The sequence below is a fragment of the Ochlerotatus camptorhynchus genome, unplaced genomic scaffold, assembly GCF_037179485.1.
Source record: "Ochlerotatus camptorhynchus isolate MF236.1 unplaced genomic scaffold, CSIRO-AGI_Acam_v1.1 ptg000135l, whole genome shotgun sequence".
Classification (NCBI taxonomy): Eukaryota; Metazoa; Arthropoda; class Insecta; order Diptera; family Culicidae; genus Ochlerotatus; species Ochlerotatus camptorhynchus.
This window is the reverse complement of record NW_027040625.1, coordinates 1,405,997-1,433,981: the sequence shown is the minus strand read 5'-3', so window position 1 is coordinate 1,433,981 and position 27,985 is coordinate 1,405,997. Positions and strand designations below refer to the sequence as shown.

The 27,985-nt window shown below is 44.3% G+C and overlaps 4 protein-coding genes and 1 long non-coding RNA gene across 6 annotated transcripts; all 5 read right to left on the bottom strand.

The window, feature by feature from the left end:
* Nucleotides 1–412: 412 nt before the first annotated feature.
* On the bottom strand, nt 413–3,617 carry LOC135700390 (uncharacterized). Its single transcript, XM_065220883.1, has 3 exons — nt 933–3,617; nt 775–853; nt 413–718 (listed from the first exon to the last, which is right to left on the bottom strand). The coding sequence occupies exon 1, from the start codon at nt 3,615–3,617 to the stop codon at nt 1,290–1,292; it is 2,328 nt and encodes a 775-aa protein (XP_065076955.1). The 3' UTR covers nt 413–718; nt 775–853; nt 933–1,289.
* Nucleotides 3,618–3,761: 144 nt separating this feature from the next.
* On the bottom strand, nt 3,762–27,798 carry LOC135700389 (uncharacterized). Its single transcript, XM_065220882.1, has 2 exons — nt 27,795–27,798; nt 3,762–6,215 (listed from the first exon to the last, which is right to left on the bottom strand). Exons 1-2 carry the CDS (start codon nt 27,795–27,797, stop codon nt 3,762–3,764), a joined length of 2,457 nt encoding a protein of 818 aa, XP_065076954.1. The 5' UTR covers nt 27,798.
* LOC135700361 (uncharacterized) lies at nt 6,938–8,016 on the bottom strand. Of its 2 annotated transcripts, XR_010517578.1 has the most exons (4): nt 7,729–8,016; nt 7,571–7,649; nt 7,428–7,514; nt 6,938–7,369 (listed from the first exon to the last, which is right to left on the bottom strand). It is a non-coding gene; the product is annotated as an uncharacterized LOC135700361 (long non-coding RNA). The 2 variants fall into 2 exon arrangements; XR_010517577.1 differs by having other exon boundaries at nt 6,938–7,514.
* ND-B16.6 (NADH dehydrogenase (ubiquinone) B16.6 subunit) lies at nt 14,747–15,528 on the bottom strand. The gene is made up of 3 exons (XM_065220850.1): nt 15,484–15,528; nt 15,315–15,418; nt 14,747–15,238 (listed from the first exon to the last, which is right to left on the bottom strand). Exons 2-3 carry the CDS (start codon nt 15,409–15,411, stop codon nt 14,880–14,882), a joined length of 456 nt encoding a protein of 151 aa, XP_065076922.1. The 5' UTR covers nt 15,412–15,418; nt 15,484–15,528; the 3' UTR covers nt 14,747–14,879.
* Nucleotides 19,232–24,728, bottom strand: FANCI (Fanconi anemia complementation group I). Its single transcript, XM_065220857.1, has 10 exons — nt 24,551–24,728; nt 23,786–24,479; nt 23,077–23,732; nt 22,525–22,862; nt 22,075–22,462; nt 21,848–22,012; nt 21,639–21,790; nt 20,423–21,279; nt 20,154–20,370; nt 19,232–20,086 (listed from the first exon to the last, which is right to left on the bottom strand). Exons 1-10 carry the CDS (start codon nt 24,644–24,646, stop codon nt 19,258–19,260), a joined length of 4,392 nt encoding a protein of 1,463 aa, XP_065076929.1. The 5' UTR covers nt 24,647–24,728; the 3' UTR covers nt 19,232–19,257.
* Nucleotides 27,799–27,985: the final 187 nt, after the last annotated feature.

Below are 27,985 nucleotides of genomic sequence, written 5' to 3'. Positions count from 1 at the left end.
AGCTTTTCGACCCTTTGGGTCTCATCGGTCCAGTAGTCGCCAGTGCGAAGATGTTCGTTCAGCGGCTATGGCAGGAGCAACTGAATTGGGACGATGGACTTCCGGAAACTCTTCAATCTTGGTGGCTGTCCTTTCGAGAATCGGTCGGTGTCATCAGAGATCTTCGTATACCACGATGGGTATTCAGAGATGATGCAGTAAGGTACGAGCTGCACTGCTTTGTCGACGCTTCTTCGAAAGGATACGGAGCATGTATCTACGTAGTATCGCAAGGGCCGACTGCCACGCGAACAAGCAATCTCCTAATAGCGAAATCCCGGGTCGCTCCAATCAGTGGCTATTCCACGCCACGCTTGGAACTCTGTCTTGAAAACTACAGAAGGCTCCCTGTTCCCGTAGGGAAACCAAATTTTCAACAGCAGCTGACTAGTTTTCAGCAACGCTCAAACTGTAAACATTTATTATCATTAGCTTACAATTTTTATTAATATTAGATGTTACTTACAATAAAGTGGTTTCCTTTCCCACTGTATAAAGCTTCCTTTTCTTCCTCCTACACTCTCTCTGTTGATCCTATTAAATTAATTAATTTTAATTAACGATCACTCATCACTAACGCTACGAAACTTACGATTTGCTGTATGATTTGCGCTTGATCCGAACTTCGGTCCAACTACCCTAACGTTGTTGTGCTATATGCTCGACCTATTTGCAGGTGCTATCAAAAACATTCTAGTTACTAAGAATATGTGTATCATACTTTATTTTACTTACAATCTAAATCCAACGAGGAATGGTAGATACTTTTTGGGTGAATGTATCCTTTACAGGTATCCACCACGATCGACCGTCGCTGCAGGTAAGTAAACGAGGGTAAATATTTACATTCATACACTAACTTAACTAAATTTTATTCCTTTTCGTTTACTTACAGGATTTAGCGGTAAATAAGGAACGTTTTTTGTACCTCCTGCGACCAATCTAGCACTATTTATATACGATTTTCGAATAATAAACTTTAACCGCGGAACTGAATTGTTTATATTCTAATAATACATCGAGATTATATTTGCGATGGCGAATTATGTTTACCACTCACTATTATCTATATTACTACTACTACCACTACTACTACATACTATCATCTTGTTTACTTATCTCCATTCCTATTTGTCAACATTTAACGGCAGCACTCAATCTGCAGTACCGTTATGCAGTGTTGCCAGATTCACCTCTGCGGTGTTGCAACACCCCAGCCCGTAACATCCGGTAATGCTTGAAATCCGGATTTACTGAATCTCCAACACCGCTAGATTCACTACCCCACGTCTTTGAACTTTTCCATCAGCGGTCCTCACGTTCACCTGTCGGATTCGTCCATCCGAACCCTTGGTTACCGCTTCCACGATACCTCGTCTCCACCACTTCCGGTTCTTTCCATCGACCACGAACACTAAGTCGCCCTCGTTTAGCGGCTTCTGCTCGTCGAACCATTTCGACCGTTGGTTGATCGTCGGCAGATACTCCTTAATCCATCTTTCCCACATCTTGTCGGCAAGATATTGCGAGCGCTTGTATATATTTCGGAGTGCTTCGGCGAAATCCGTAGGTCCACCATCCACCTGCTTGTCGGCACTGGCCACCGTTCCCCGTAGGAAATGATTCGGGGTCAGTGCTTCAGTTTCGACCGAATCCTGCGGCAAGTAGGTCAACGGCCGCATGTTGATCATATCGGCCGCTTCCGCCAGCGTCGTCACTAGGATCTCGTCCGTCAGCTTCCTTCCGTCGTCCAGTGCACGCATCGCCTCCTTAACCGATCGTACCATTCGCTCCCAGATGCCGCCCATGTGTGGCGTTCCGGGTGGGTTAAAGTGCCAAGCGGTAGCGGGACTGGCCATACTTTCAGCACATTTCTGGTTGATGCTCTCCATCCTTACCATCTCGTTGTTAGCTCCCTGGAAGCATGTAGCGTTGTCGGAGAATATGTTATTTGACTTCCCAAACTTACTATGGAAACGAGTGATTGCCATTTGGCAGGATTCAGTTGTCAAACTGTGCACGACTTCGAGGTGCACCGCCCTCACAGCCAAACAGGTGAATACTGCCACCCAACGCTTCTCTTTTCGTCTACCGATCGTTACTTCCACCGGACCCAGGTAATCTATGCCCACGGAGCTGAAGGGCCGTAGATGAGAAGTGACTCTTTCAACTGGTAGGGGAGCCATCCTTGGAGATCTTGGACGGCATTTGTTCACCTTACACCATACGCACCTGTTCATCACATTTTGGATCGCTGGGCGCATCTTGGGAATATGGAACCTCTGTCTCATTTCGTTGAACACCGTCTCCGAATTCGCGTGCCCGAACGCTTCGTGGTAGTGCTGGATCAGTTTCTGCGTAATTTCGTGGGACCGGGACAAGATGATCGGATGCTTCTTGTCGAATGAACTTTCCCCAGAATTCGCCAGTCTACCCTCCATACGCAGCACGCCTTCGTCGTCCAGTACCGGTGAACTCTTATAGATGCAACTGCTCTTCCTAATCTTCTCAAGCGGCTGACCCGGCTGGCGCTGCAGATTGTTCGTGAGCATGCTCATTTCATCAGGGAAACTGTCCCACTGTACCTGCCGCCACAGGATGGTTTCGGCCTGCTGAAGTTCTTCCTGCCCAAGTGGTACCTGCACTGCCACATAATTCACCGCTGTCGCTTCGATCAGCCGACGTTGCTTCGTCGTTGCCCATGTTGTCACTATCGGCTCACCTCGTTTTTTACGCCGGCAGTTGACGATGAAGCGTACCATGGTAGCCGTCACTCGCAAGAGTCTTGTCCAACGAGAAATCGCTTCAACGTTGATCACCTCTTGGAACAACACAGAACCTCGTGCCTCCTCCTCGGTTTCTTCAAACGTTGATTTTTTCGATGGCCACTGATCCTCCGGCTGGTACAGGAGATCTGGTCCTTGAAACCATATTCCATCGCTTTGAAGAGGTGGACCTTGTCCCCACTTCGTCAATACGTCTGCTATGTTCAGTTTGGTTGGCACCCATCGCCAGTCAGTAACCTTTGTGAGCTCCTGGATTTCGCCGACCCGAAATGCAACGAATTGCTTGTAGCGATGTTGGTCGGAATTCAGCCAGCTACACACTGTGCGAGAATCTGTCCAGAAAACAGTACGGAGGAATTTGTACGAATGTGTGTCCAGAACGGTTTGACTCATACGGGCTCCCAGAACCGCACCCATTAATTCCAGACGAGGAATTGACTGACGTTTAATCGGTGCCACCTTTGCTCGAGACATCATCAGGCTGCAATGAACATTGCCGTTGACAACCGCTCGCAAATACGCCACGCATCCGTACGCGTGTTCGCTGGCATCGGTAAAGATGTGAACTTCCAGCGAATCGATTTCGGAGCACTTAGCACCTCCGAGGTAGCAACGTGGAATTCGGATGGCTTCCACCTCCGGTAACATACTGGTCCACCGCTTCCACAGCTCCCAGCACTTGATATCGATTTCCTGATCCCAGTCGCAGTTGGAACGCCACATATGCTGGATGATAATTTTGCCGTGAATGGTGAATGGCGACAATAATCCGAGCGGGTCGAAGAAACCCATTACGCAGCTTGCGACAAGTCTTTTCGTCGGCCGTTTTCCCTCGTACAAGTACGCCAACAATTCCTCGCGATGCGTTGTCGAAAAGACAAATTCGTCGGAGTCCGGATCCCAGATTATCCCTAAAACTCGCTCCTTGGAAGTCTGCTAGTCCCGGTTGAAGTGCACCGGTGCGGCTGGTTTCGTCTCTCCCAGACTCCGAATAACTTTTGGCGAGTTGGACACCCAGTTCCGGATCTCGAAACCGGCTTTCCGATGTACCAAGCGCACCTCTTGCGCCAGCTTGACTGCTTCTTCCACCGTATCGACGCTGTCGAAATAATCGTCGACATAGTGCCGGTTTATGATGGCTGCGGCTGCTGCAGGATATTGAGCGGCGAGTTCCTCAGCGTTTCGGTTTTTGACGAATTGGGCCGAACAAGGGGAGCTTGTAGACCCAAACGTTGCCACGTCCATGACATAAATGCTCGGTGAAACGTCCGGAGTCTTCCTGAAGACGAACCTCTGCTTCTGTTTATCCTCGGTGCGAATCTTCATCTGGTGAAACATTTCCTTTACGTCTCCACCGAAAGCGATTCGCCATTCGCGGAAACCGAAAAGAACTTTTACCAGGGGTACTAGCATATCGGGCCCTTTCAACAGCAGCGAATTCAGAGAAACTCCTTGCACTGTCGCTGCAGCATCCCATACTAGACGTATCTTACCTGGCTTTTTCGGGTTTTGTACGACACTTAGTGGGAGATACCAGACCTCGTCGGGGGGAGTTCCAGCCAGCTCGTCCTCGGTAGCCAGATGCGCGTACCCTTTTTCCTGGTACTCGTCAATCTGCTTGCAGACGTTTTCGTGCAGCTCCGGATTCTTTTGTAGTCGTTTCTCCAGTTGCTTCATTCTTCTCACGGCCATGGGAAAACTGACCGGGAACTTTGGATCATCTGTCTTCCACAGTAGCCCAGTTTCGAAGCGGTCGCCGACACGTTTGGTAGTCCGCTCAAGTATTTCCCGTGCTCGTTTCTCTTCTGTTGACTCTTGTGGTACCATAACCACCGATTCCTCCAAAGCGTAGTGGCTTTTGAGCAGTTCGTGCAGGTCCTCGTTGGTGATCGCTTGGTGGTAACCGAAATAATTACCTGCTGCAACCGTGGCGAAGTGCCTTGGACCGTATACCGTCCACCCAAACTTGCATCGAACCGCAATTGGTTCCACTGGTGCACCAACCTTCGCCTCCATCGGTGCAAACGAATGGATGTTATTTAGTCCGATGAGCAGTTCCGGCTGTCCGTCGTATGACTCGATTGACAATCCTCGCATGTGTTGGTATTGTGTGGCAAGCTCCTGGTAATCCAACCTCTGACGTGGCAGCATCAGTTTTCCAACCGTACGAACACTATGCAGCAGCAACTTTTCACCCGCATCGGGACTAACACCAGACGCCCACAGATTCATTCGCCGGGAGTCCTTCTCTTCGCGCGTGATATCAGCCGTCCACTTGATCGTCAGCCGCTCTTGTACGCCAACGACGCCCAGCCGGTCAGCGAGTTTCTTCTCCAACAACGTGACGGAGGCACCTTCATCCAGGAACGCCAGGACCGTGATCGATTTTCCACCACAGTGAAGCTGTACCGGTACCATACGGAACATGGCAGTACAGTTCGAACGAATATGTGCACTCATTCCGAAAGTGTGCCGCACAGGATGCATCAGCGGATTGTGGTGCTCCTTACAATCGCCGATGTTGCAGAAAATCCTGAACCTACATAAACCACCATGCTCGTTGAGGCACACGTGACATAGTTTATCGCGGGTCGCTAGCTTAAGTCGGTTCGTGTACGACAGCTTCTTAAAGTCCGCACAGTGCCGAAGACGATGTTCCATGCTTTGACATAGATTACACGGCTTTAATCTCTTCCGGTCGCTCGAACTTGCACCTGGACTATTTTCTCCACTATGGCAGTACAACGCACCCTTTTCCTTCGGTTTCTTCTTTCCGGACGATGGTCCACCTTTGAGCTGATACGCCGGCTTGAAATCCACGTCGACGTTTGCCTCACAGGCGTCCTCGACTATCTCCATGAGAAAATCCGTCAGCGTTCGCAGCGTTTGTTCTCCTTTGTTTCTCCGGTAATGAACCCATTCACGCTTTTCACGGTCCGGAAGCTTGGCAACCAGAGATTTAATCAACAGTGGATTGACGAGGTGTTGCCGTAGTTCTGCGGCCTCCAAATGTCCGCAGAGTTGTTCTACGGTATTTCCGAAAGGAACGAAACTCCTCAGGTTGTCTGGCTTTGGAGGCTCCAAATGATTAACTTTGTCCAGTAGATTCTGGAGCAGTTGTTCCGGACGACCATAGTGCCGACGCAGCTTCTCGATGACCCTCGGAATCGACTCGGGAAGAAGCAGTTGACCGGACACCAGCTCAAGAGCATCGCCTTCGAGGGATTCCTGCAGTCGCATTAAGTTCTCGTGGTCCATGTAGCCACAGGCTTCGTTCGAAGTTTTGTAGGCCGCGTAGAACAATGGCCATTGTGCTGGTTTTCCAGAGAACTTGGGAAGTTTGAATGTCAACCCCTTTCTCGCGGCCAGCTGTGCCTTTGTCGGTCCGACCTGCTTATGCCCCAGCCCGTTTTGGCTTCTTTCCTCCACCTTCTTAACTTTCTGCGGAATACTTTTCACGGATGGTTCGGTATGTTTGGAAGCTACCTTCGAATCTTCCGACCGTGTATCATCCTCTTTGCTATCGTCTTCATCATCGTCCTCTTCGTCGTCGTCTTCGGTATCATCGTTGTCTCCGGCATGCTTCTTCAAATTTTCTTTAGTTAGCTTCAGCGGTTTCTTGCTCTCTTTGCCAGAGGGTCCTGCTTTGATCCCGTCTTCATCTTTTTTATGCACCGTCTTGGGAACCTTGACGACTGATAGCTCTGCCAACTCCTGATCCAGGTCCGCCATCTCTTGTTCGAATGACTTCTGATTCGCTTTCATCCGCGCAATCTGTGCCTTCTTCTTCTGCAGAATCTCTTCCTGCAAAGCTCTTTGTTCTTCTTCTTCTTCAGCGCGCATCTCTCTCTCCATTTCCAACCTTTTTCTTTCAAATGCACGCTGCATATATTTTTCCTTCTTCCGCAGCTGCATCTCCGCCTCTAGCTCTTCATACTGCCGCTTTTGCCTTTCCTCTAACGCCTTCACTTTTTGCTCCACGATGGAAAAGCCTTTGCGAGAGTTGACGCTAGACTTGTCAGACTCGTCGGTAGGCTTCCGAAGACGAGCCTGCTTCTTGGCTTCTTTGAGCTGCCTTTGGTACTCCTGAGCCTGGAGCTGACAGGCTTCGTTTTGGCAGAACCATTTCTTCGGCTTCAGTCCCTCCGTTAGACCTACACAGCGAGAATGAAACCAGCTTGCGCAACCGTCGCAACCTACCATTTCTTCGTCGCATGTTGATGGCCCGCAGATTCCACACGGAGTCGCTGTCAGGTCCATGACTGTTTTGTCCGCCGTTTCGGAATCGGAAGCCATTTCTTTGGGAAGGTCCGAACTTCTCTCTTGGACACCGCTTGTGTCACTTTATTTTTGAGAAATTGTTCCCGTAGGGAAACCAAATTTTCAACAGCAGCTGACTAGTTTTCAGCAACGCTCAAACTGTAAACATTTATTATCATTAGCTTACAATTTTTATTAATATTAGATGTTACTTACAATAAAGTGGTTTCCTTTCCCACTGTATAAAGCTTCCTTTTCTTCCTCCTACACTCTCTCTGTTGATCCTATTAAATTAATTAATTTTAATTAACGATCACTCATCACTAACGCTACGAAACTTACGATTTGCTGTATGATTTGCGCTTGATCCGAACTTCGGTCCAACTACCCTAACGTTGTTGTGCTATATGCTCGACCTATTTGCAGGTGCTATCAAAAACATTCTAGTTACTAAGAATATGTGTATCATACTTTATTTTACTTACAATCTAAATCCAACGAGGAATGGTAGATACTTTTTGGGTGAATGTATCCTTTACAGGTATCCACCACGATCGACCGTCGCTGCAGGTAAGTAAACGAGGGTAAATATTTACATTCATACACTAACTTAACTAAATTTTATTCCTTTTCGTTTACTTACAGGATTTAGCGGTAAATAAGGAACGTTTTTTGTACCTCCTGCGACCAATCTAGCACTATTTATATACGATTTTCGAATAATAAACTTTAACCGCGGAACTGAATTGTTTATATTCTAATAATACATCGAGATTATATTTGCGATGGCGAATTATGTTTACCACTCACTATTATCTATATTACTACTACTACCACTACTACTACATACTATCATCTTGTTTACTTATCTCCATTCCTATTTGTCAACATTTAACGGCAGCACTCAATCTGCAGTACCGTTATGCAGTGTTGCCAGATTCACCTCTGCGGTGTTGCAACACTCCCAATGGCGGCACGTTCCAACGCTGCAAAACCCTTCCGATCGAATTTCTCGCGGAGTTCATCCCGAAGACATCAGCGATGATGCACTTTGGTGGCATGGGCCACCATACCTACTCTCAGGACCAGAAGCCTGGCCAGATCCAATAGTACCATTAACCTCGACCGACATCCAACAACAAATTGTCGAGCAGCGGCCGACGGTCGCACTCGTTTGTGTCACGTTCGACGATTCGCTCATCCAGGACTTTTCGCAACTGTCTCATCTTCTTAAGGTTGCTTCGTACTGCCTTCGTTTCGCGAAGAACTGCCAATTGCCGAGCCATGCTCGAACTTTCGGGCGAATCACACCGGTCGAGTACAACAATGCCCTCAAATCTCTCATTCGAGTTGCACAAGGAGCAACCTTCCATCAGGAATTGCGATATTTACATAACCACGTCCAAGAGTCTCTGGCTCTGCGAAAAGCAGACTTCAAGTCTCCGCTCAAGGACATTGACGTGTGGATCGATGACGCAGGGCTTCTTCGTTTGAACGGCCGCCTAGCGCAATCACCTGGCACCTTCGACAGTCGCTTTCCGATCCTGTTACCTGCCGATCATCATCTCTCAAAGTTGATTGCCAGATCAATTCATCATCAAACTCTGCACGCTGGACCAACACAACTGCTCGCAACCATCAAGCAGCGTTTCTGGCCGATCCGTGGTAGAGACCTCGCTCGAAGGACAGTCCATCGTTGCGTGACGTGTTTCCGTTGTCGTCCGAAAGCAAGCAATCAATATATGGCGCCATTACCTGCTGCGCGCATTACACCATCTAAAGTCTTCGAACACACGGGGCTGGATTACTGCGGGCCGTTTCTCGTTCGTCAACTTGCGGGAAGGGGCGCTTCGGTCAAAGTCTGGGTCGCAGTGTACGTGTGCTTCGCCGTCAAAGCCGTTGTGCTGGACATCGTCGCCGGGATGCCAGCTGCTGCGTGCGTCAATTCGTTGAGGCGCTTTGTGAGTCGCGTCGGTCGCGTTCGCGTTATACACTGCGACAACAGCACCTCGTTCGTCGGCGCGTTCCGCGAGATAAAGGAGATGCGACAGCAACTCGTCCAGCAGCTGAAGTCCAACGAATGGGCTAATGAGTGCCTGGAAAAGGGCATCGAGTTCCAGTTTATTCCCCCTAGAGCACCGCATTGTGGTGGGCTGTGGGAAGCTGCGGTGAAGAGCTTCAAGCACCATCTCGTCAGGATCATCGGCTCATCACCTTACCACTTTGACGATTTTCGCACGGCTGTCGCTCAGGCGGAAAGCATCATGAATTCCCGTCCCTTGACTCCCCTTTCCAATCATCCTGAAGACCTCTCCGTGCTCACTCCTGCACATTTCCTGCTGGGTGAACCAGCCGTCTGGCTTCCCGAGCCAGACTACTCAAGCATTCCCCTTAATCGACTTTCCCACTTCCAGACGACACAGCGAGCCATGAACGACTTGTGGAAGCGCTGGTCTAAAGAGTACATCGGCCTGCTGCATCAGCGTCCAGCTAAGTGGAGGAAGATCCCTACCGACTTCGGGGTCGGTGCTATGGTTGTGTTGAAGACCGACAACGCTCCACCCAAACATTGGCCTCTCGGACGCGTTGTAGCAGTCTACCCAAACAAGGACAACATAATACGGGTAGTGGATGTCCGCACTCAAGCCGGAATTCGTCGTCGTGCAACAACAGAGCTGTGTCTGCTACCGATTGATGACATCCCAGGTAACACAGCAGCAGGGTCGACTGATTCAACCCAGCTGACCGATATACCTTCCTCATCTTCTGTCGGTTGAATGCTGCGCTTCAACGGGGGCCGAGATGTTGCGGATCTTGATACTCACTTGATCATGTAATTAGAATTCTTTGCATTTGAAATTAAACACAGTTGAACATTTGAATTAGCTTGTAAATCCGTTGAGCCCACTGTACTCTATTACAACAAAACTGTTATACTTACCTTACCTTTGTATTTGCCTTACCTTGGTACACGAACGCTGAAATGAAATACGAAACACGCACACGAATACTTACCTAACACGACATATACGGAGAGAGAATAAATGAAAATCAGAATTGAAAAGTACATCAAGCAAACCACACGCATTTTTTCATCGACTGCCCGAAAAGTGTCTATTACACCCAGACCACCGATTTGTCTTCTGTTCCGTTCGCCGGTATAGTCGTTGGCCACCAAACTCGGCAAGATCCACCACAGATTCCATAATCAATTCGTTCCTCATAGAGTTCGAAAAGCTGCGTTCGGATCAGTTCTACGAATATTATTGCAAACATCGCGATGTTGAAATGCTTATCGAACTGCTCCAATCGCTAGGCACCAAGGAAAACACCAGTCACTTTACACTTCGTCGGGACTTCTTCTGCGCCAAGCCTATATATCTAGGTAGAAAGCCAGAGCTTGGCAACGCAAATCAACATTACTATCGGGTAGGGGAAGACTAATCCTACCCGACGATTATGTTGGTTTGCGCGGGTGTTCCTTGAATTCCAAGGAATCATCGAGAGAATTCATTGTTTAAAAAAGCTGTTACGCGCTGATTACAGCTCTATCTAGAAATATTCTATTTCAAGCGCTAGGTTACCAGGGTCGTGTCCGAGAGCTAAACGTATCCTTCGACCAACTCATGGATGTCCACTTTCAGGTTCTCACCTTCAAGCCCAACAACTGACCAACCAGTATCTTACAATTCCACTTAATCTCCTTCGGTTGTGATTTCAGCTCCGTCACGAATCTCCCCGCCCCAAATCGATGTACCAACGTCTTCAACGTTCCCTTCACTTCCTCCTTCAGGGTCTCGCTCTCTTCTTCTTCTTTTTTCCTTTATTTAACGTCGGTCTCTGTTCCGCAATCTAGTGCCAATCACCGACGGACATCGATTGCCAACCATTGACGGCATCGAATGTGCAGGAAGGCAGCTTCCACACCTGCGTAGAATATCGCACCCATTCATCACTCACATGGGCCGGGACCAACGGCTTTACTTCCCTTCCGAAGGAAGACGTGACCAGAGATTTTTATGCCTCAGAAAAATCCCACCGACCTCGGCTGGGATTGAACCCAGACCCATTGGGGTGAAAAAGCAGTCACGCTTACCACTACACCACCGGCGCCGGCCAAGGGTCTCGCTCTCCCCTCTAGGCAACTAAGTAATTGTCAACAACAATGATTAACATTTTGACACCTGCTGCCTGCTCGATATAGTGCAGTGTTGCCAGTAGCTTCAAATATCATGAAAATTTCTAACCATGGGTGCAAATGAAAGTGCCCATCTGTATTTTTGGCACACTGTGCGGAGTGAACAACCCCTTGAGAATACCCCTTTTGTAGTTTGAATTTAAAAATTAGACAACCACCTATCTACAAATAACTTAGCCTAACGTCGAAGACATCATATCGAGAAGAGAAGAGATGAACTAGCCTCAGGCTAAAAATCTCTAAAATAAAGAAAAAAAAAAAAAAAAAATATCGAGAAGACTGGTAACTTTAGCCAGATTTCAAGCGACATGTACATACAGTTAGCGCAGCGCTTGAGCGAAGGTGGAAGCATCGCATAGGAAAATGGGCAAATACACAAACCTCTCTTCTGAGATTGTAATCTTTGCTATCAAATTCGCTCGTAGCATTGACCTTTGAGTGGCAGATGATGCGATTGTGGCTGTCTTATAACGGGCGAATGGGAAAACGAGAGATTTACCAGTCTTCTTGATATGTTGTCTTCGCTAACGTGCTAACTTGACTTCAGACAGGTGTCGCTGAAAGGGACGAACATTCTCCGTTCTTCTAGTGTCTGAATTCCAACCAGGCGGTGGACCTCGGAATTTCGAGTCAGCGGTGGAATGTTTAGGATCATCATAAGGATCTCGTGCTGGATTCTTTGAAGTTTAAGATGATGCAGAGCAACTCTCCCATATAGGCATACCGTATTCGATTACAGGTAGGATTATTTGTTAATAGACAGCAAGCTTATTTTTCAGGGACAAGGTGGATTTCCTGTTGATAAGCGGATATAATGATCTTACCAAGATGTTGCATTTGGTTTTAGTTTTGTCAATGTGCTCCCTGAAAAGAAGCTTGCTTTATAGTGTTAGTCCGAGGTACCCAACCTTTTTGAACCATTCCACCACTGAGCCGCTTAAAAATATCTTATTATTTTCAGACGGAAAAAGTCTTGGTGATTGGGAACGTAGAAATATGATAACCTGGGTCTTCGACGCGTTGATACGGATCTTCCAGTTGTTGCAATACTGCAATTGATCAATTTAGATGGTCAAGTTTTGAACCCACCACAGCATGCCTTTGGCGCTACTGTAAATGGAGGATCAAATGTAAAAAAAAACTGTGGTAGCCGCAGCATAGTTCTGTCAAAACCTCAGCATTTGCATTGATCCATTAAGAAATATTTCCCTGAATTTGAATGAAATTTCCTGAGATTCTCTGATTTTCCAGGTAAAAAAATATCCGATGTTCACCCTGAATTCGATATTTAGACGGTTTTGAAGTTATCAAACTAACATCTTCAATTAGATCGCTATCATGGATTCTGAAATGATACTGCCCCTTATTCTACGAGTCACGTGACTCTCACCGGTGAGAAAGAATCACGTGACTAGCAGAATAGGGGGAACTATTCGTTGATCATAAATTCTGGTGCATGGTGACAAAAATTAAACTAATAGGGTTAACTACCCCATTTTCGGCCTATTAAGCACAACCCGCACTTAGTATTTCTTAATATAGCACAGTTTAACACCAAACGGAATGTTATTTCTACTGATGGCTTCCAAATTTATTTACCTTTCCGTATGTACCGTAAGATTTGATAAAGAGAAACCAATCGTTGAGATATTGTCAAAAGTCTAACATTGCTTCTTGACGCCAAACTCGGCCTACGGATTCTAAACTAGGCCTAACGCATTGAAACGCCAATGAATTCACTTCGGCCTATCGGATGAAGATAAAAAATTGATTCGGTCGGAACGCTTCTTTTGTTTTTGGGAATAATGGGTGCAAACCTTCATATCTCGCGTTCTTATTGACTTTGTTCCGTAGCTTATTAACTAAAGTATCGTACCAAACGCATAATTGACTTGTTAACTCTGAAATCATGGAGTTATTTGAAGTTTTCTGCTCGATAGGCCCAAAATGGGCGATTAGGCCGAAGTAGTTCTCTACCCTACTGTTGTAATTTTTTTTCCGTCATGAACAAATTTCAGAAAATTTTGATCCGATAAAAAGACTTTTGTTTTGATCGAAAAAAAAAACCAAATCCGGAACATCCGTAGTAGTCAAGGTAAAAGTTGTCAATTCATAAAACTTTGTTCAGGACTTCTAAGAAGCTTCTGTTATCGGCATTATAACTAAGATGAAAGCAATTCCAAATGGTGATGGTGCAATTAGGAATTCTCTCACTACGCGGCGCTAGTGTACATATGAACTTCCGGTATCTATAAGCTATATCTTGAAATCTTCGCCATCTACGCGAAGTCTAGTGTCACGTAGTGAGAGGATTCTGAACTAAGTAACCAACAAATTTGAAGACATTGATCACCTAAACAACTTTCCCGAAGACTGAATCATTTTAAATAGTAAAGATCTCAAGATATATTTTATACAGGAAACTGACTTGCACATGAGCGCCGCATAGTGAGAAAATTCGGTACTACTGTTATTATCAAAAGTAGGTTATGTGTAATTTTGCCTACCTTTTATATATCCAGGATCATGATATATTCCATGTTTCCGTCTTACCCTGCATCATTTTTGTCTTACATTATTTAGTCTGTTTTTAATTCGTGATAAAACAATATCAAATGAAAAGAAAATTTTCTGAAAATCAATTTAATTAGGGAAAGTACTCCAAAGTTCAATAATCACTAAATTTATCGCGGAAATTTTATACAGTTTTGGTTGAATTTTACTTCAAGCTTAGGGTGGCCATCTTACCCCGTCGTCCCCTACAGGAGATTTGGTTCAATGTGCTTCAAAGAACTAAAAATGATTGTCAAATAAGAACCGTTATTCGTTAAATTTCTCAAACTTCAATCTTTAATCAATCCGGAGAACTTTGGATTTGGGCGGAATTGCTTTTGTAAACAAACATGTCAATCGCTGATTTCTCGCGAATAAATGAACAAACTATACACAATGATAGAGGAACCATTCATCTATCTGTTTGTGTTGGTAGTTTTTTAGATTAAGCTTTAATTCGCGAGCATTACAAAAGCAATTACGCCCTAATCTCGAAGTTCTCCGGAAATACCGATAAACTTTGTGTATTTTATCAAACAGTTGCCAACATTTCAGAAATTATTCCTTGAAATTTTCGGAGGGGCAAAAAATTCACGATGAGCATACTTTGATATGAACGGTTCTGTAAAATGAATTATGAAGGCTAAGTAGCTTGATGCATATATATATATGTTAGAAAGGCTGACTGCTTTCTAATTGGTCGTAAGCTAATTTCCAAACTCCCAATTTAAAAGCACCCTAACAAGAAAAACCCCAACGTCAAAATGTTTGATACAAATTAATTATCCATGCACAATGTCTTCATTTTCATCCCGAACTTAAGTGAAATGACCTTCTTTTCATTTTTTTAATATGGTAACCCTAGTGTTTCTTGAATCAGTTCGGATATAAATCTAAACTCCCAGACATCTATCGACAGACCTATGATTTATTTTTCACAAACTCGCACTGATGGGCGGTTGTACCAAAAACGAATTAATCCTACCGTATCAACCGGAAGCTTTCCAACAAGCGTTCATGAGCCCTTAACAGCGGCAGCACCTTTAGCTCATCATCTTGACGTGCTTACGCCTGATCATATCTCTATAGTCGGCGTGAACGTAGAACTCCTGGAAGGAAGGATCAACAAACTTGTCCTTGGGCAGTGTCTTGAAGACCGGCTCGCCGTACCAGGTGCCGACTTCCCATCCCTTGACGTCCTTCATCAGATCCGCTTCCTCGGCGCGGTTTTGTCGCAACTGCTTCAGATACTCGCGGTCTCGTTCCGCCAGTAGCAAAGAGTAGATGACGTTCCTGGCCGAACGCATCTCAATTTCGTTGCGTTGGTTTTCTTTACAGTTCAGGTAGTACAAGGACAATCCGAAGGTGGTGAATCCCGCGTAAGCGGCAATCAGCTGCCATCCTGCCCACCAGAGATAGATTATCGAAAATAATCAAAACAATCGGTGACATAACAGCGGAGCCGAAGGAGACCTTACCTTTGAAATACTTCTTCGCCGGAATCCTCGCGAAAGGGATGTTTTGATAGCCACCCTTCGGTGGCATATCCTGCAGCTTGGCCGGAGAAGCACTCATCTTGAAGCTAAATGTGGAAAAAAGCACAAATTAAGGAAAATTCACTCGATTTACTGCATTCAGGCGAAAAACCTCTGCTCGTAATCGGCAGCACCAACGTGAGTGACAGATATTATGAGACAAACTGGGTGAAATGTCAAAATCGCCAATCGGTTCGCGGATTGATGCGAACCGATAAAATAATGTTGCACTGCATGTGTGCTACAACAAGCGATTGTTGCATACACGCAGAAAAAAAATATTTGAGGTAAATATAAACGTAAACTCAGATTGTTCTGGCCACAAACATAAATAATTTCTTGAATAATTTCCCTAATAAAAATTGTATGGTTAATTTGCTTAACGACGTGTTCTGGGTATCATCCAAACCATTTGTGGAATAGTTCAATGATTTGGGTTATCGTTCGTTTATGGTTATTTTTTATTAGGGTTATTATTATTCGATTGATTTCAAACGTATTTTATGTTTAAAGTCATGCCACCGACAAACCGACATGAATGATCATACAAATTACAAAGAAATTTCTGATCGAAGCACAAAACTGACATCTGCCGTTCGCGGAATATATTTATCCTAGTCACAAACACGCGTACAAAATTTATGAGTTGGTTCGTGTCTAATCTATTTCGGACAAATTATTTTTATCTAGATAAAACATTTCTATGTTCTTGACAGATGAGATCACTGCACATTTGAATCGACCGTTATGGATTCTCGATCAACAGTAAAGTTTAAGTTTCATGTCGGTTTATCGGTGATCATGTGACATCAATGTTTAAAATAAAAATCACGTTTATTTTAAACATATTCGTGTTGAAAATAAACTTGAATATTTTTGTTTGCTAGCTTTAACAGCTTTGTAATAAAAAAAAATATTTTTATTTTAAACACGATTTTCAAGTTTATTTTAAACGTATTTAATGTTTAGCGTAATTTTCTATTTATTATTATAAACGAGATTATAAATTATTTTCGAATGCGTGATGAAACAAATAAAAGTGCAAGATTAGGTTAAAACACCAATCGTGCGCTTTTATTTGCATTATCGCCGTCACATGATCCGGATGCAATCACATCCGTATGCAGGAATCAGTCCTTCATCCATCATCTTTCGTACTCGAATGATGGGTAATCTTCCGGGAAACCCCCCGGTAACAGCGAATGTTCTGTGTTCACCGAGACGTTCACCAGCTCCAGTGTCGCTCCGTCCAGCTCTTGATCTCATCTGCCAGATCCTGCGAAAGAACTACTGTCTTCCAGTGTTGGAAAAGTTCGCGATATTTCACGAAGTTCACCAAGGGAAAAGTTCGCGAGTCATAGTGAGTTTTCGCGAACTTTTCCATCACTGCTGTCTGCTGCTTGGTGTTCTGCACCATTATCACCACCAACCGTTCCCGCTTGACCAGCTCCCACCGGACAATGATTCCATTTTACGTACAGAAACCGATCATTGTTAGCCAAACACAGACACGTCGGTGACATATGCTGTTAAATACAATTGATATTTCTATATTGTTGAAATAAACATGCTTTTGAATTTAATTCAAGCCATTATTTTAGTTTTGAACATGCGTTCAATTTACTTTGAATAATTCATATACTCTAAAATAAAAATTTATATTTTTGATTTAAATGAACAAAATTTGTATCCGTGTAGGGTTTAAAATTTACGGGACGATTGTCAATAGCCGTGGGGGGGGGGGGGGGGGGGTATTTATTTTGTTGTTGCTATTATTTCGCGTTGGTGTCGTGCGTTTAGTGTTTTATATAAATACAATTACAATTAAAACTGTTTGTCTATTTCCAATTCTGCTTGTTTGCATAGCTTGACTTGTATGCCAGGATAGTTGAGTGATTGTTTTTTTTTAAATTTTTATTAAAGACCATCGCTTGAGAATAATAGATCGTTGTAGTATCCTTATTCTCGAGAAAATCTCTGTGTAAAATATCTTGCTTCACTTCGCATATGGAATATTGCTTCTGTAGGCGTGTTCTGCCTTCGCTCGGGATGTTGCCACTCAACGATTGAAATCCCAAAAACTGGTTCTCAGAGCACTGCCCGTCGAATCATCCGGTCAACATTTCAAAACCGAACGTGTTTTTCATAATAATACATATTTATAATATGAAAATAATTAAGAAACCTTCCTAAGACAACTTTGAAAAATGAGATTTTTTTATAGTTGGAGTATGTGGAGTTTCTAATCATTAAAAAATTAAATATTTCGGGTAGCTAATGAAACTGATGTGAAAATATTTTATAGTTGAAAACATATGTTCACACATCAAAGTACAAAGGGAATAGCAGGTAAACAATCCGCTTATTCGATACGTCACCCTAGAATGCGCCCTCGCTACATGAAACTGTAGCATCGAAATGAACCAATGTATGCTGAAAACGGTGTGAACAAAAAAAAAAAAGCAAAACTACTAAAATACAAAAAAAAATGAATTTTTGAGCCGAAAAACTCATCAGTGATTTTTTCCCAGCTTAATATTGCAACCCGCATAAAGGCAAACCATTACTTGACCTTACAAAAAATGGTTTAAAATTGCTTGTAATCCCTGCTAAACTTTAACTGAAATGGTTATGGAACTTTACATGAACGTTTGTGTGATAAAGTGTTAACCTTATGTATTAAGATTTTTTGGAAGTGAACCTTACAAATAATGGGTTGTTAAGAACCATTACCATTCCAAATTCTTGTTTTCTCCATACAGTTTTTTGGGAAAAGAATTATATTGGAACCATTTTATTTATGATTTGAGAACTTTAATGGTAATGGTTATGGTAATCGGTAAGGTTCATAGATGGTTTTATATCATCCATCAACTTTATAACATCCATCAACTTATATCGCGAACTGGTTGTCTGTAAATAACTGATTACCAATTCGCGATATATTTCACGTAAAGTTAACCCATAATACAAAACCATCAATAGACCTTACTGGCTACCATAACCATTACAATTAAAGTTCTCAAACCATAAGTAAAAAGGTTCTAATATAGTCGTCTCTCCGAAAATGTATAGAGAAAACAACTATTTTGAATGGTAAGAGGTTCTTAACAACCCATTATTTGTAAGGTTCACTTAATACATAAGGTTAAAACTTTATCACACAAACGTTCATGTAAAGTTCCAGAACCATTTCAGTTAAAGTTTAGCAGGGATTATAAATTTTTTTTAACCATTTTCGGTAAGGTCATGTTATGCTTCGCGTTTATACGGGAAGGCATATTGCAAGTGAGTTTTTGACGTAGGATTACGTCTTTCGGCAACATATTGGGGGTGCAATTACAAAAAACCAAAATCGAACCCGTTACGAAAAGTGGTCAGGCTTTGACCACTTATATCTCTGTCAATAGCGGAAGGATTTTAATTCTAAACAAACCAATCGATTTGAATTTTTTCTATGAATTTGCTAAAATGAACACTTTATCAATTTTCAATAGGTCACTATTGAAAATTACACAAATGTCCAACTGCTGCAATGGTGATCAAAATTATTATCGATGGCTTGCAAAAAGCGCTTTCTCTAACACAGTCGCCGAATATTGATATTGAGCACGTAATCCTACGTCAAATCTACGTCGTGTCTTGGATAAAACTTCTTACTTTTTTTTTCGAACACTGGTTGATGTACAGGTTAAAAGTGAGGTTATGCGAGGTCACTATGCAGGGTTCAACTTCAACGACGCTCCATCTTTTAAGTACCATCTCAACCTCATGTGAAAGTTCGTTAACGGATTGGATTAATTCCAGATTATTTAAAGAATAAGTTTCATATCATATAATGGCTGTATATTTAAAAAAAATCCATAACTCTCAACACCCAATCCAATTAACTCTTCTTCGTGAGACCCCGCGAAGTACGTCGAATCGGACCCAGCGTTTTGGACGTCGTTACGGCAACCGACGCAGCCTGGTTCATCGTCTCCAGGGCCCTCTTGTTGATTTTGGGTGATACGGCCTTCTTCTTCGTAATCTTTCTCTTCTTACCGTTCGAAAGCTCTTCCCGCTCGGATGTAGTCTCCGATTCACCGCCACCATCCGTGTTTGTCCGCTTCTTCTTGCACTTGCGTTTGCTTCTTTCGTTCAGTATAGCCAAGTGTTTCAGCGCAAGATTTTCGTCACCCACATTCGAAATCTCCGTATTCGATTCCTGCTCGTCGAGTTGAGTTGCCTCAGGCCCCAGTGAAGCTCCTCCCAACAGGGATGATTCCGTCGGTCTTAACCATGACATGTCGTCATCCTCGTCCTGGACGTCCAAATCGGCCAAGTCTCCAAATTCCGAGCTCATCTCACCTGGCCGTCCGTCACAGACCTTCTTGATTGCCTCGACCAGTGCCGGTTCCTTGATGCGGAAATCACGCACCGTACCCATGTGCAACAGGTAGGTCAGATCTTTCTTCGTCTTTTTGCTGAGTAACATGACAAACTTGTTGAACGTTTCGATGCGAAACACCAGCTTGGGAATGAGTTTCGTCTGTCGGAGGACTTTCTCTCGATTTCGTTTGGCATTTTGGGCATTCTTGGCTTTCTGTTTCTCTTCGGCGTCACTGTCATCGTCCGGTTCTTCCCTTTGCCCGAGGATATTCTCTTCGATGAATGGGAACAGGTTGTAGATCCGAACCGCCAACGGCTTGGATGATTTGATCACCAAATTGAATCTGGAAAAGGGCAAACAATGATCTTTAATTGAACTCAACAAGGATGTTTGGACTTTTTTAGACTGACTTGGTTGAATCGTGGGAAACTGCGGCCACAGGGTGGCGATTCAGGAAGTGTTTGGTTAAGTTAGTCAGGCATCCGTACACGTTGATAAGCAATTTTAGCAACGAATCCATGCATGTCCCTAGAGGTAGCTGAGTATTGGCCAGGTGTGTGACCACCGACATGATGTGAACCAGCTGGGAACACATCGATCGCTCGATGGATTTCAGCTGGTGAAGATCTGAAAGTATACTTTATTGAAATTCCGAAAACCGCATATACAACACACTGACATTCATCATTCTCTCCATGGCCGTAAATTTTCAACCTTCCCAGGACGCTGTTGGTTCTCAGGACGAAGTGATCCACATCATCCAACTGCTGCTTCGAAACATTGCACAGAGCAATCAGTGCCGACTCCACCGTCATCGAGCTGATCGATTTCAACGTAAAATTCGGTGCTAGTTCATCCTCCTCGATTTGACCGAACTTGCGTTCAATCAGCATCGCAACCGTATCGAAATAGGCTCCCGTCTGAGTTCGCATTCTCAGCTCGAAAAGTATCCTATGAACCAGACCCAGCGGTTTCAGTTTTATTTTGTGGTTCGTACAGAAATTCTGCAACCACGTGTAGGCCATATTCAGGTGATCATCCTCGAGCGCATTAGACTGATACAGAATCTCGAGGCACAGGAATAGATTGCAAACGGTTTTCTCCCCTGCCGGTTCAGATTCCGCTCCGTCCTCAAAGTACTTGTCGGCGATCTCGTGCAAGGCTTTGAGTAGATCCGACCGGAACGTTGTTCCCAAAGTGCAGCTGATCATTCGCAGGAACTCGGTAAACTTTCTCTCGTAGACAGCGAGCGTCGTCAACAGTGCCTGTCGGAAGGCTTCTCCGGCGTTCAATGCGACTTGAGTGTTGCCGTTGCCGCACAGTTCGTTGGTTTTCTTCACAGCACGTTCGAAGATGATCTTCCCGCACTCACATAGGTGGTTGAAGATGCGTTTGCTGTGCTTGATTTGCCAATACTCTGGCGAGCTGCGAAGGGCTTCCAGCTTCTCGGCGGATATCTTGAGGACAAATTGCGTAAAATCACGATTCGATCGTACACTTTCCAGGTCCTGTTCCGCTGCGTACGAGGTTGAGTCGCTGCAAGAAAGAGATTTTTTTTTAACTTTGCGAGACAGAAGGGGGTCTTAAGAGGGCCAAGTCTCATGTTTCAAGGCCACACTCCAGAAGGTGAGGTGTATGTTTGCGGCTGTGGAATAATGGCACAGCACGCAACAACCACCGTATTGCTTTCTCTCTGAGATGACTACGTTGGTCATGACGAGGGGAGCAACACAATAGGGTAAAGAAGAATTGCATTATAACACACCATAGACGTGGGGCTTTAGGTAGTGATGAAATGGACAAATTTGGCTTGGGTCCAGGTCAAGGCCAATGCAAGTAATCGCTGGAAATTTTTCACATTGGCTCAGGATATTTAGATGAATGAAAATACTTACTCTAACACAATTTTCAGCAACCGTTCGATCGTGGCGATGTCCCAAAGATTCTCCGGCTTGAATGGCACACCTTTAGTGGATCCTCCTGCGGCTGCGGTAGATGCTATCGTTTCGTTATTGCCCTTCCTCGCTCCCTTCTTGGGCTCCATTTTCTGCGAAAAAAAAAACTCAAGCAAACTAAACAAAAAATAGCGATGGTTGGGACAAACCTTCATTTTGTCGAAACAAGTTTGGTGATGCTTGAAAAGTTTCAGCAAATCTCGTAGATAGGTATTGTCCGGCTTCGTACACCATATGCAGTACGCCATAGCAGCTTCGATTGTGTTCATATAGTGACAACCCATGACGCATGTTTTTGGATCCAAAGTCCCAATCTGTCGCCGAAGAAATTTAAAATTAGTGATCCCTCTTTTCGAATCCAGTCCAGAAACCTCACTATCCCAAGACTATCCAGCGAAACTTTCTCAATCTGCTGAACTATGTCCTGCAACAACTTCCTAGCTCCATCGTTGTCATGGGTAATGACTTGTTGATCGCAAATAACCACGCAGTGAACCATAAAGGCCGTCAACTTTCCAACGTTATCGTAAATTTCCAACTGCTGTTGATGGTCTCCGGTCATATCCTCGCCAGCATCGTTCTTGTAACGGACGCATTTTTCAAAGTCGACTTTCAGTGTGCCTTCCAGTGATTCGCTGAAATAGCTACTGAAGTGCCAATCGATAAACTGCAGCACGTGGGGAAGCAGCTTGCTGTTGAATTCCACTGCTCGCCCGAGGCTCTCGTACAGCAGCTCCCGAATCTCGACCGTTTGTGTAAAGCATCTGAAAATGGAACGACCATTTTATGACCATTGTCTCGATAAGTATTGAAGTCAATCAAATACCGTCTCAGGATTCCCAAAATCTCCAGCGTCAACATATCAAAATGCACATCCGGATTGTCCGCACGGCCAAGCGTAGACTGAGACAGCAGCGACATTCCCGAAATCGACAGCTGGGTCAGATTACCGGCAGACCCTCCGAGAACCGCACGTCGGGAGTTGTTGTTTTTGAGTTGCTTCAGCAGAGCGCAAAACCCGAACACACCCATCATCCGCGTGTGGACTTCACTGTGGTACATGGCTTTCCGAAGGACCTCAATGAAGGCATCCCGAATGGTGTGCGAGATCCGAATCAACGGGAAAAGGAACGTTGTGATGCGCATCGCGTGAATGCCATCGATCTGAAATCATAATATGCTTTGTAGGTACATATTCTAGCGTTCAGAATCACAAGGGCCTAACTGCGACGATCGATTCTCTTAGTGAAAGGTTGTATTAGCTAGCAAAAGCAACATCAAACGCACAGAGAAATGTTAATCCAGATGAGTTATTAACAAAAGTTAGACCCTTATAATTCTGAACGCATCGCCAAACGGGTATCGAATAGGTGCTTACCAGCAGCAGGTATTCCAGAATATAATTGATCGAACTTGTGCACTCCGACAGGGTCAAGGCACTGGTCAGGCTCAACGTTATCAAACACTCCGAAAATTGTATCGACTCCAACTCGGCGAACAGATACTGCTTCAGCTTCCCAACTATTCCACTGCCGAAGATGAACCGCTTTTTGACAAAATGCTGCAGAAACGCTATGGCAATCATATGCAGCTTGGACTGCTTCTTCGTAATCAGCAACGCAAAAGCTAAGTGAATAACGCCCGGTGTTACCACTTCCATACCCTCCTGACTGTGTTCGGCCAAAATTGCCAGCATTCGCTCCACGTCCGGGATGGAAGTGGACTCGATTCGTCCTCGGCACCATGCGGAATGCTGACAGAGATCCTTCTCGTTCTCGTTCTCGGCAACCAGTTTGGTCACGAATGACATCACCTGAGAAGCCACAACCTTCATCGTGTCCGGCATGCGGTTGATCTTGCTCATTGCGATTAGTGCGCTGATTACAAACGGCGTTAGCAGAAACTCCGGCAAATTCTGGAATGGCTTGAACATTGCCACCACCTGAATTTCGTCCAAACGGAACTCGGTCACATTGGAAAGGTGGTAGAGTACTGTTTCCTCCGCTTCGCGGATCTCCTTATCCGAGACAGGTTCTGAAAAATGCGTGATTGAATTTTACCAATCAACCATGACAAATAGATCTTACCAATGCTATCAAAATCAGTGCTATCTCCTCCATCGTTGGATAGCATCTTCTTGTAGTAGTGCTTGTGAAAGTACTTCTGCAGTGCGTAGATCGGCAGCACCAACAAGCTGCTGTACTTCAAGCAAACATGAAACAACTGGAACGCTAACGCCGGAATCTCCAATGGCTCGAACCCCCGAAGGGCATCACAAATCTTCCCCACCGCCAGCGTTGTTTCGTCCTTGCTTAACTGTACCTCACGAAACATACCCGTAAACGAAGTCATAATTGAATTCTGTATCTTCATCTTGAACAGATCGTCCAGCACCTTCTTCCGGTACTCGCTACCGGTCATAATGAACCCATTCGCACTGAACTTGCCGACCTGCTCGTTCAGCAGTTTCAAAACCTCCGGAAACAAGTCCTTCCATCCCATACACTTGGGATCCCCACCCCGGATCGATTCCACACAGTACTCCATAATCTCAACCAACTGTTCCGAACTGAACTTGGGCAAATCCAGCACCAGTCGGGATACAATATCGAATACCACCTTGGTGCTGAGTTCCGTTTTGTTCAGCTGGTTCAACACGGCCAACGTGACTTGGAACCGTTTTTCCTTGGATTTACTGGAGTGGGCCAACCCCAGCAGAATAAAGTGCCACAACGTGAAGCCATCGGTCGTAGCGATGTTGGACGTTACCAGATCCGTTAACTGCAGACAAATTGATTATTGTTGTTAATAAAATTAAATCCTACTCAATCCAATCAGACCAATCTCATTACCTCCTTGGTCGGAATCCGCTCCAAGATTTCCTTCAACTCGTCATTCTTCTTCTGCTGGCCAAGTTTTATAATCGCGGAAGCTATGTTCGGTGGCATTTTCTTTTCGGAAATTAACTTTTAAAGAACCAAAATTCAATGAAAATTCAAACAACAACCGAAAACACGAAACAACATGACAAAAAGTTCGCGCTCAATCGCATTCTTTAATGTTGTGTGTTTGTGGTGTATGTGTTGGTGTCGGATCGATTTATGTTTCTGTTTTGCTAGCTCCTTTCTTAACCGGTTCGTCGAGTCAGGCGATGTCGCACGTGTACGTGTGGTGTAAACTCACGCTATTTTCAGGCTACTCAGTGACTGGGTATATCGTACTCATTTTTGCATGCTGTATGGAGTTGTCAAAAAATGGGTAAACTGGTTTTGCTCCGATGAGTGGGATCCTCGGTGGGATCTACCCAGATTCCCGCATAAACGCGAACCATAAATTGACCTTACCTAAAATGGTTAAAAATTGTTTATAATCCCTGCTAAACTTTAACTGAAATGGTTATGGAACTTTACATGAACGTTTAATGATAAAGTTTCAACCTTATGTATTATGGTTTTTTGGAACTGGACCTTACAAATAATGGGTTGTTAAGAACCATTACCGTTCCAAATTCTTGTTTTCTCCATACATTTTCGGAAAGAGAACTATATTAGAACCTTTCAACTTATGGTTTGAGAACTTTAATGGTAATGGTTATGGTAGTCAGTAAGGTCCACGAATGGTTTTGTAACATCGATCAACTTTATGTGGAATATATCGCGAATTGGTTGCCTGTAATTTACTGATTACCAATTCACGATATATTCCACGTAAAGTTGAGCGATAATACAAAACCATTAATGGACCTTACTGACTACCATAACCATTACCATTAATGTTCTCAAATCATAAGTAAAAACGTTCTTATATAGTTCTCTTTCTGAAAATATATGGAGAAAACAAGAATTTGGAATGGTAATGGTTCTTAACAACCCATTATTTGTAAGGTCCAGTTCCAAAAAACCATAATACATAAGGTTGAAACTTTATCATTAAACGTTCATGTAAAGTCCCATAACCATTTCAGTTAAAGTTTAGCAGGGATTATAAACAATTTTTAACCATTTTAGGTAAGGTCAATTTATGGTTCGCGTTTATGCGGGTTCTGGGATTTCTATGTTTGAAATGGCGCACTTTAAAGTTGTGAACAAGCGATTTTTAGGGAGTCAGTTTAAAAAAAGTTTTTAGAAGTGAAGTAGTTAAAATGGAGCAGCTACGTAATAGCCCGGATGGCAAAAGCTATCAGCAGCTAGTTGGTAAACTTTAAGAAATAGTTCGATGGTATAAGTAAATATAGAATTATCATTTTCATTCTGGGGACTGGTAGTAAAGCAGGTAAAACTGTGTGGGGAAAAATCATTTTTATTGAATTGTAGCACAATAATTTCCGGGAAAAAACTGAACGACAAAGTTCCTGATTAATTTATTTAGGTTGTCGTTCACTTTTTTTGACCTGAATATGCACCGAAAGCGAATTATTCCCACTTCTCTCAATTTCTATATGTGGATTTTTAGCACTTCCTACCAGTGGAACAGCACCATCTCTGTAGAAAATGGTCGAACAAAATAATTAATTATAAATCGTTAGTTTCCACCGGTTGATTATGACGGCAAGGTCAGGGTCACCGAAGTGGAAAAACAGCGTATGGGATTCGGAGTGGACAGCAAAAATAATGCACACGCGAGAACTACGGTTTAAAATTCGGAAACGTTTTATTGCGGTCAAAAATTAAAAAAAAACGAACTTGTCACAAGAAGCGCTTGGTTTGAACTGAAAAATTGTTTACACTTTACACTCTCTCTTGTGCTGTGGTCAGTACAAGGTCTGTAGTGCACGAAGGTATGCGCTGCTGCAAGGGGTGTGTATAATGGTAGCCGTTGCAACCTTCCACACTCCTCCTCAACGGGTATCCGCCTTACACAACATTCACTGCGCATGCTTCTGAGGACCCAAAGGCCTGGTCATGATGTCCGACACCATAATATCCGTAGGGCAGTACTCCAGCTTGATCTCCTTATTTTCGCACAATTCTTGAATGAACTTCTCCTTGGTGTCGATATGTTTCGACCGGCGGCTAGATTTTTCTGATTTCACAAATGCCAGACATCCTTGGTTGTCTTCTTTGATGACGGTTGGTTCCTTCTGAATCTCGCCGAAATCACGCAGAAGCTGCCGTAACCAGATGGTCTCTTGGCAAGATTCTGATAGCGCAACATACTCCGCCTCCATAGACGAGAGTGTCACACACGACTGACGACGACTAGCCCAGGAAATTGTGCTACCACCGAAATAGAATACAGCACCGGAAGACAATCGCCTGCTCTCGGGATCTCCGGCCCAATCAGCGTCCGAATACTCGACTAACGGCTGGCTAGCATCTCCGCCCAGTCGTAAGTAGCTATCCCTCGTCGCTTTCAAGTAGCGCAATACGCATCTGTCGACGCAAGCAGCATGTCGACAACGTAAACTAACAGGAACACTATTCCTTCACCGCTCTCCTTCACGTAGAGGCACCGATCTGCCGACGATGCCTAGAACCCCAATTTGGACAGTACTTCGTTCAGTTTCCTATTCCAGCATCGCGCAGATTGTCGTAGACCATAAATGCACCGGTTGTTTTGGTGCGGCAAATCCCGGTGGTTGGCGCATATATATCTCTTCATCCAGGTATGCCGTCTTCACGTCAAGGTGTTGAACCAATAACTTTCGATTAACGGCTACTGTCAGAAATGTCCGCAGCGTAGCTTGACGAGTAACCGGTGCGAATACCTGATAGAAATCGATCCCGGCCTGTTGAGTGCAACCCTGAGCTACAACTCTAGCTTTGAACTTAACCACCTCATCGGCTTCGTTCCGTTTGAGCTTGAAGACACATTTGGATCCAACTATTTTGCGCCCCCGCGGTACCGGTACTAATTCCCAAGTACCATTTCTTCGATGGGAACTCATCTCTTCTTCCATAGCGTTATGCCACTCCGGATGTTCGATAGCTGCTTGGTAATCTTCTGGTTCTTCGATAGCACATGATGCTACACCGACGACAAAATCCTCGAAATGCTTCGGAACTGCTCCAAGATTCTTCCTCTTCGACCGTCGAGTTCCACCAGAAGTTTCTTCATCCTGGCTGGCTGTATTGTAATCTTCTTCGTTTGACGAACCATCTTCTTCTTCATTCTCATCAGGCTCCTTCTTAAACGGAAACAGCTTGATCTCGTCCTCAGCTTCTCTGATATCATCCGGAAACGAAAGTGGAAACTCCACAGATGACGTTCCATTTCCATGTTCGATGAAACGTGTGTCTCGACTTATACCCAGGCAACCAGAATGCACGTATATTCAAAGTTGTTTT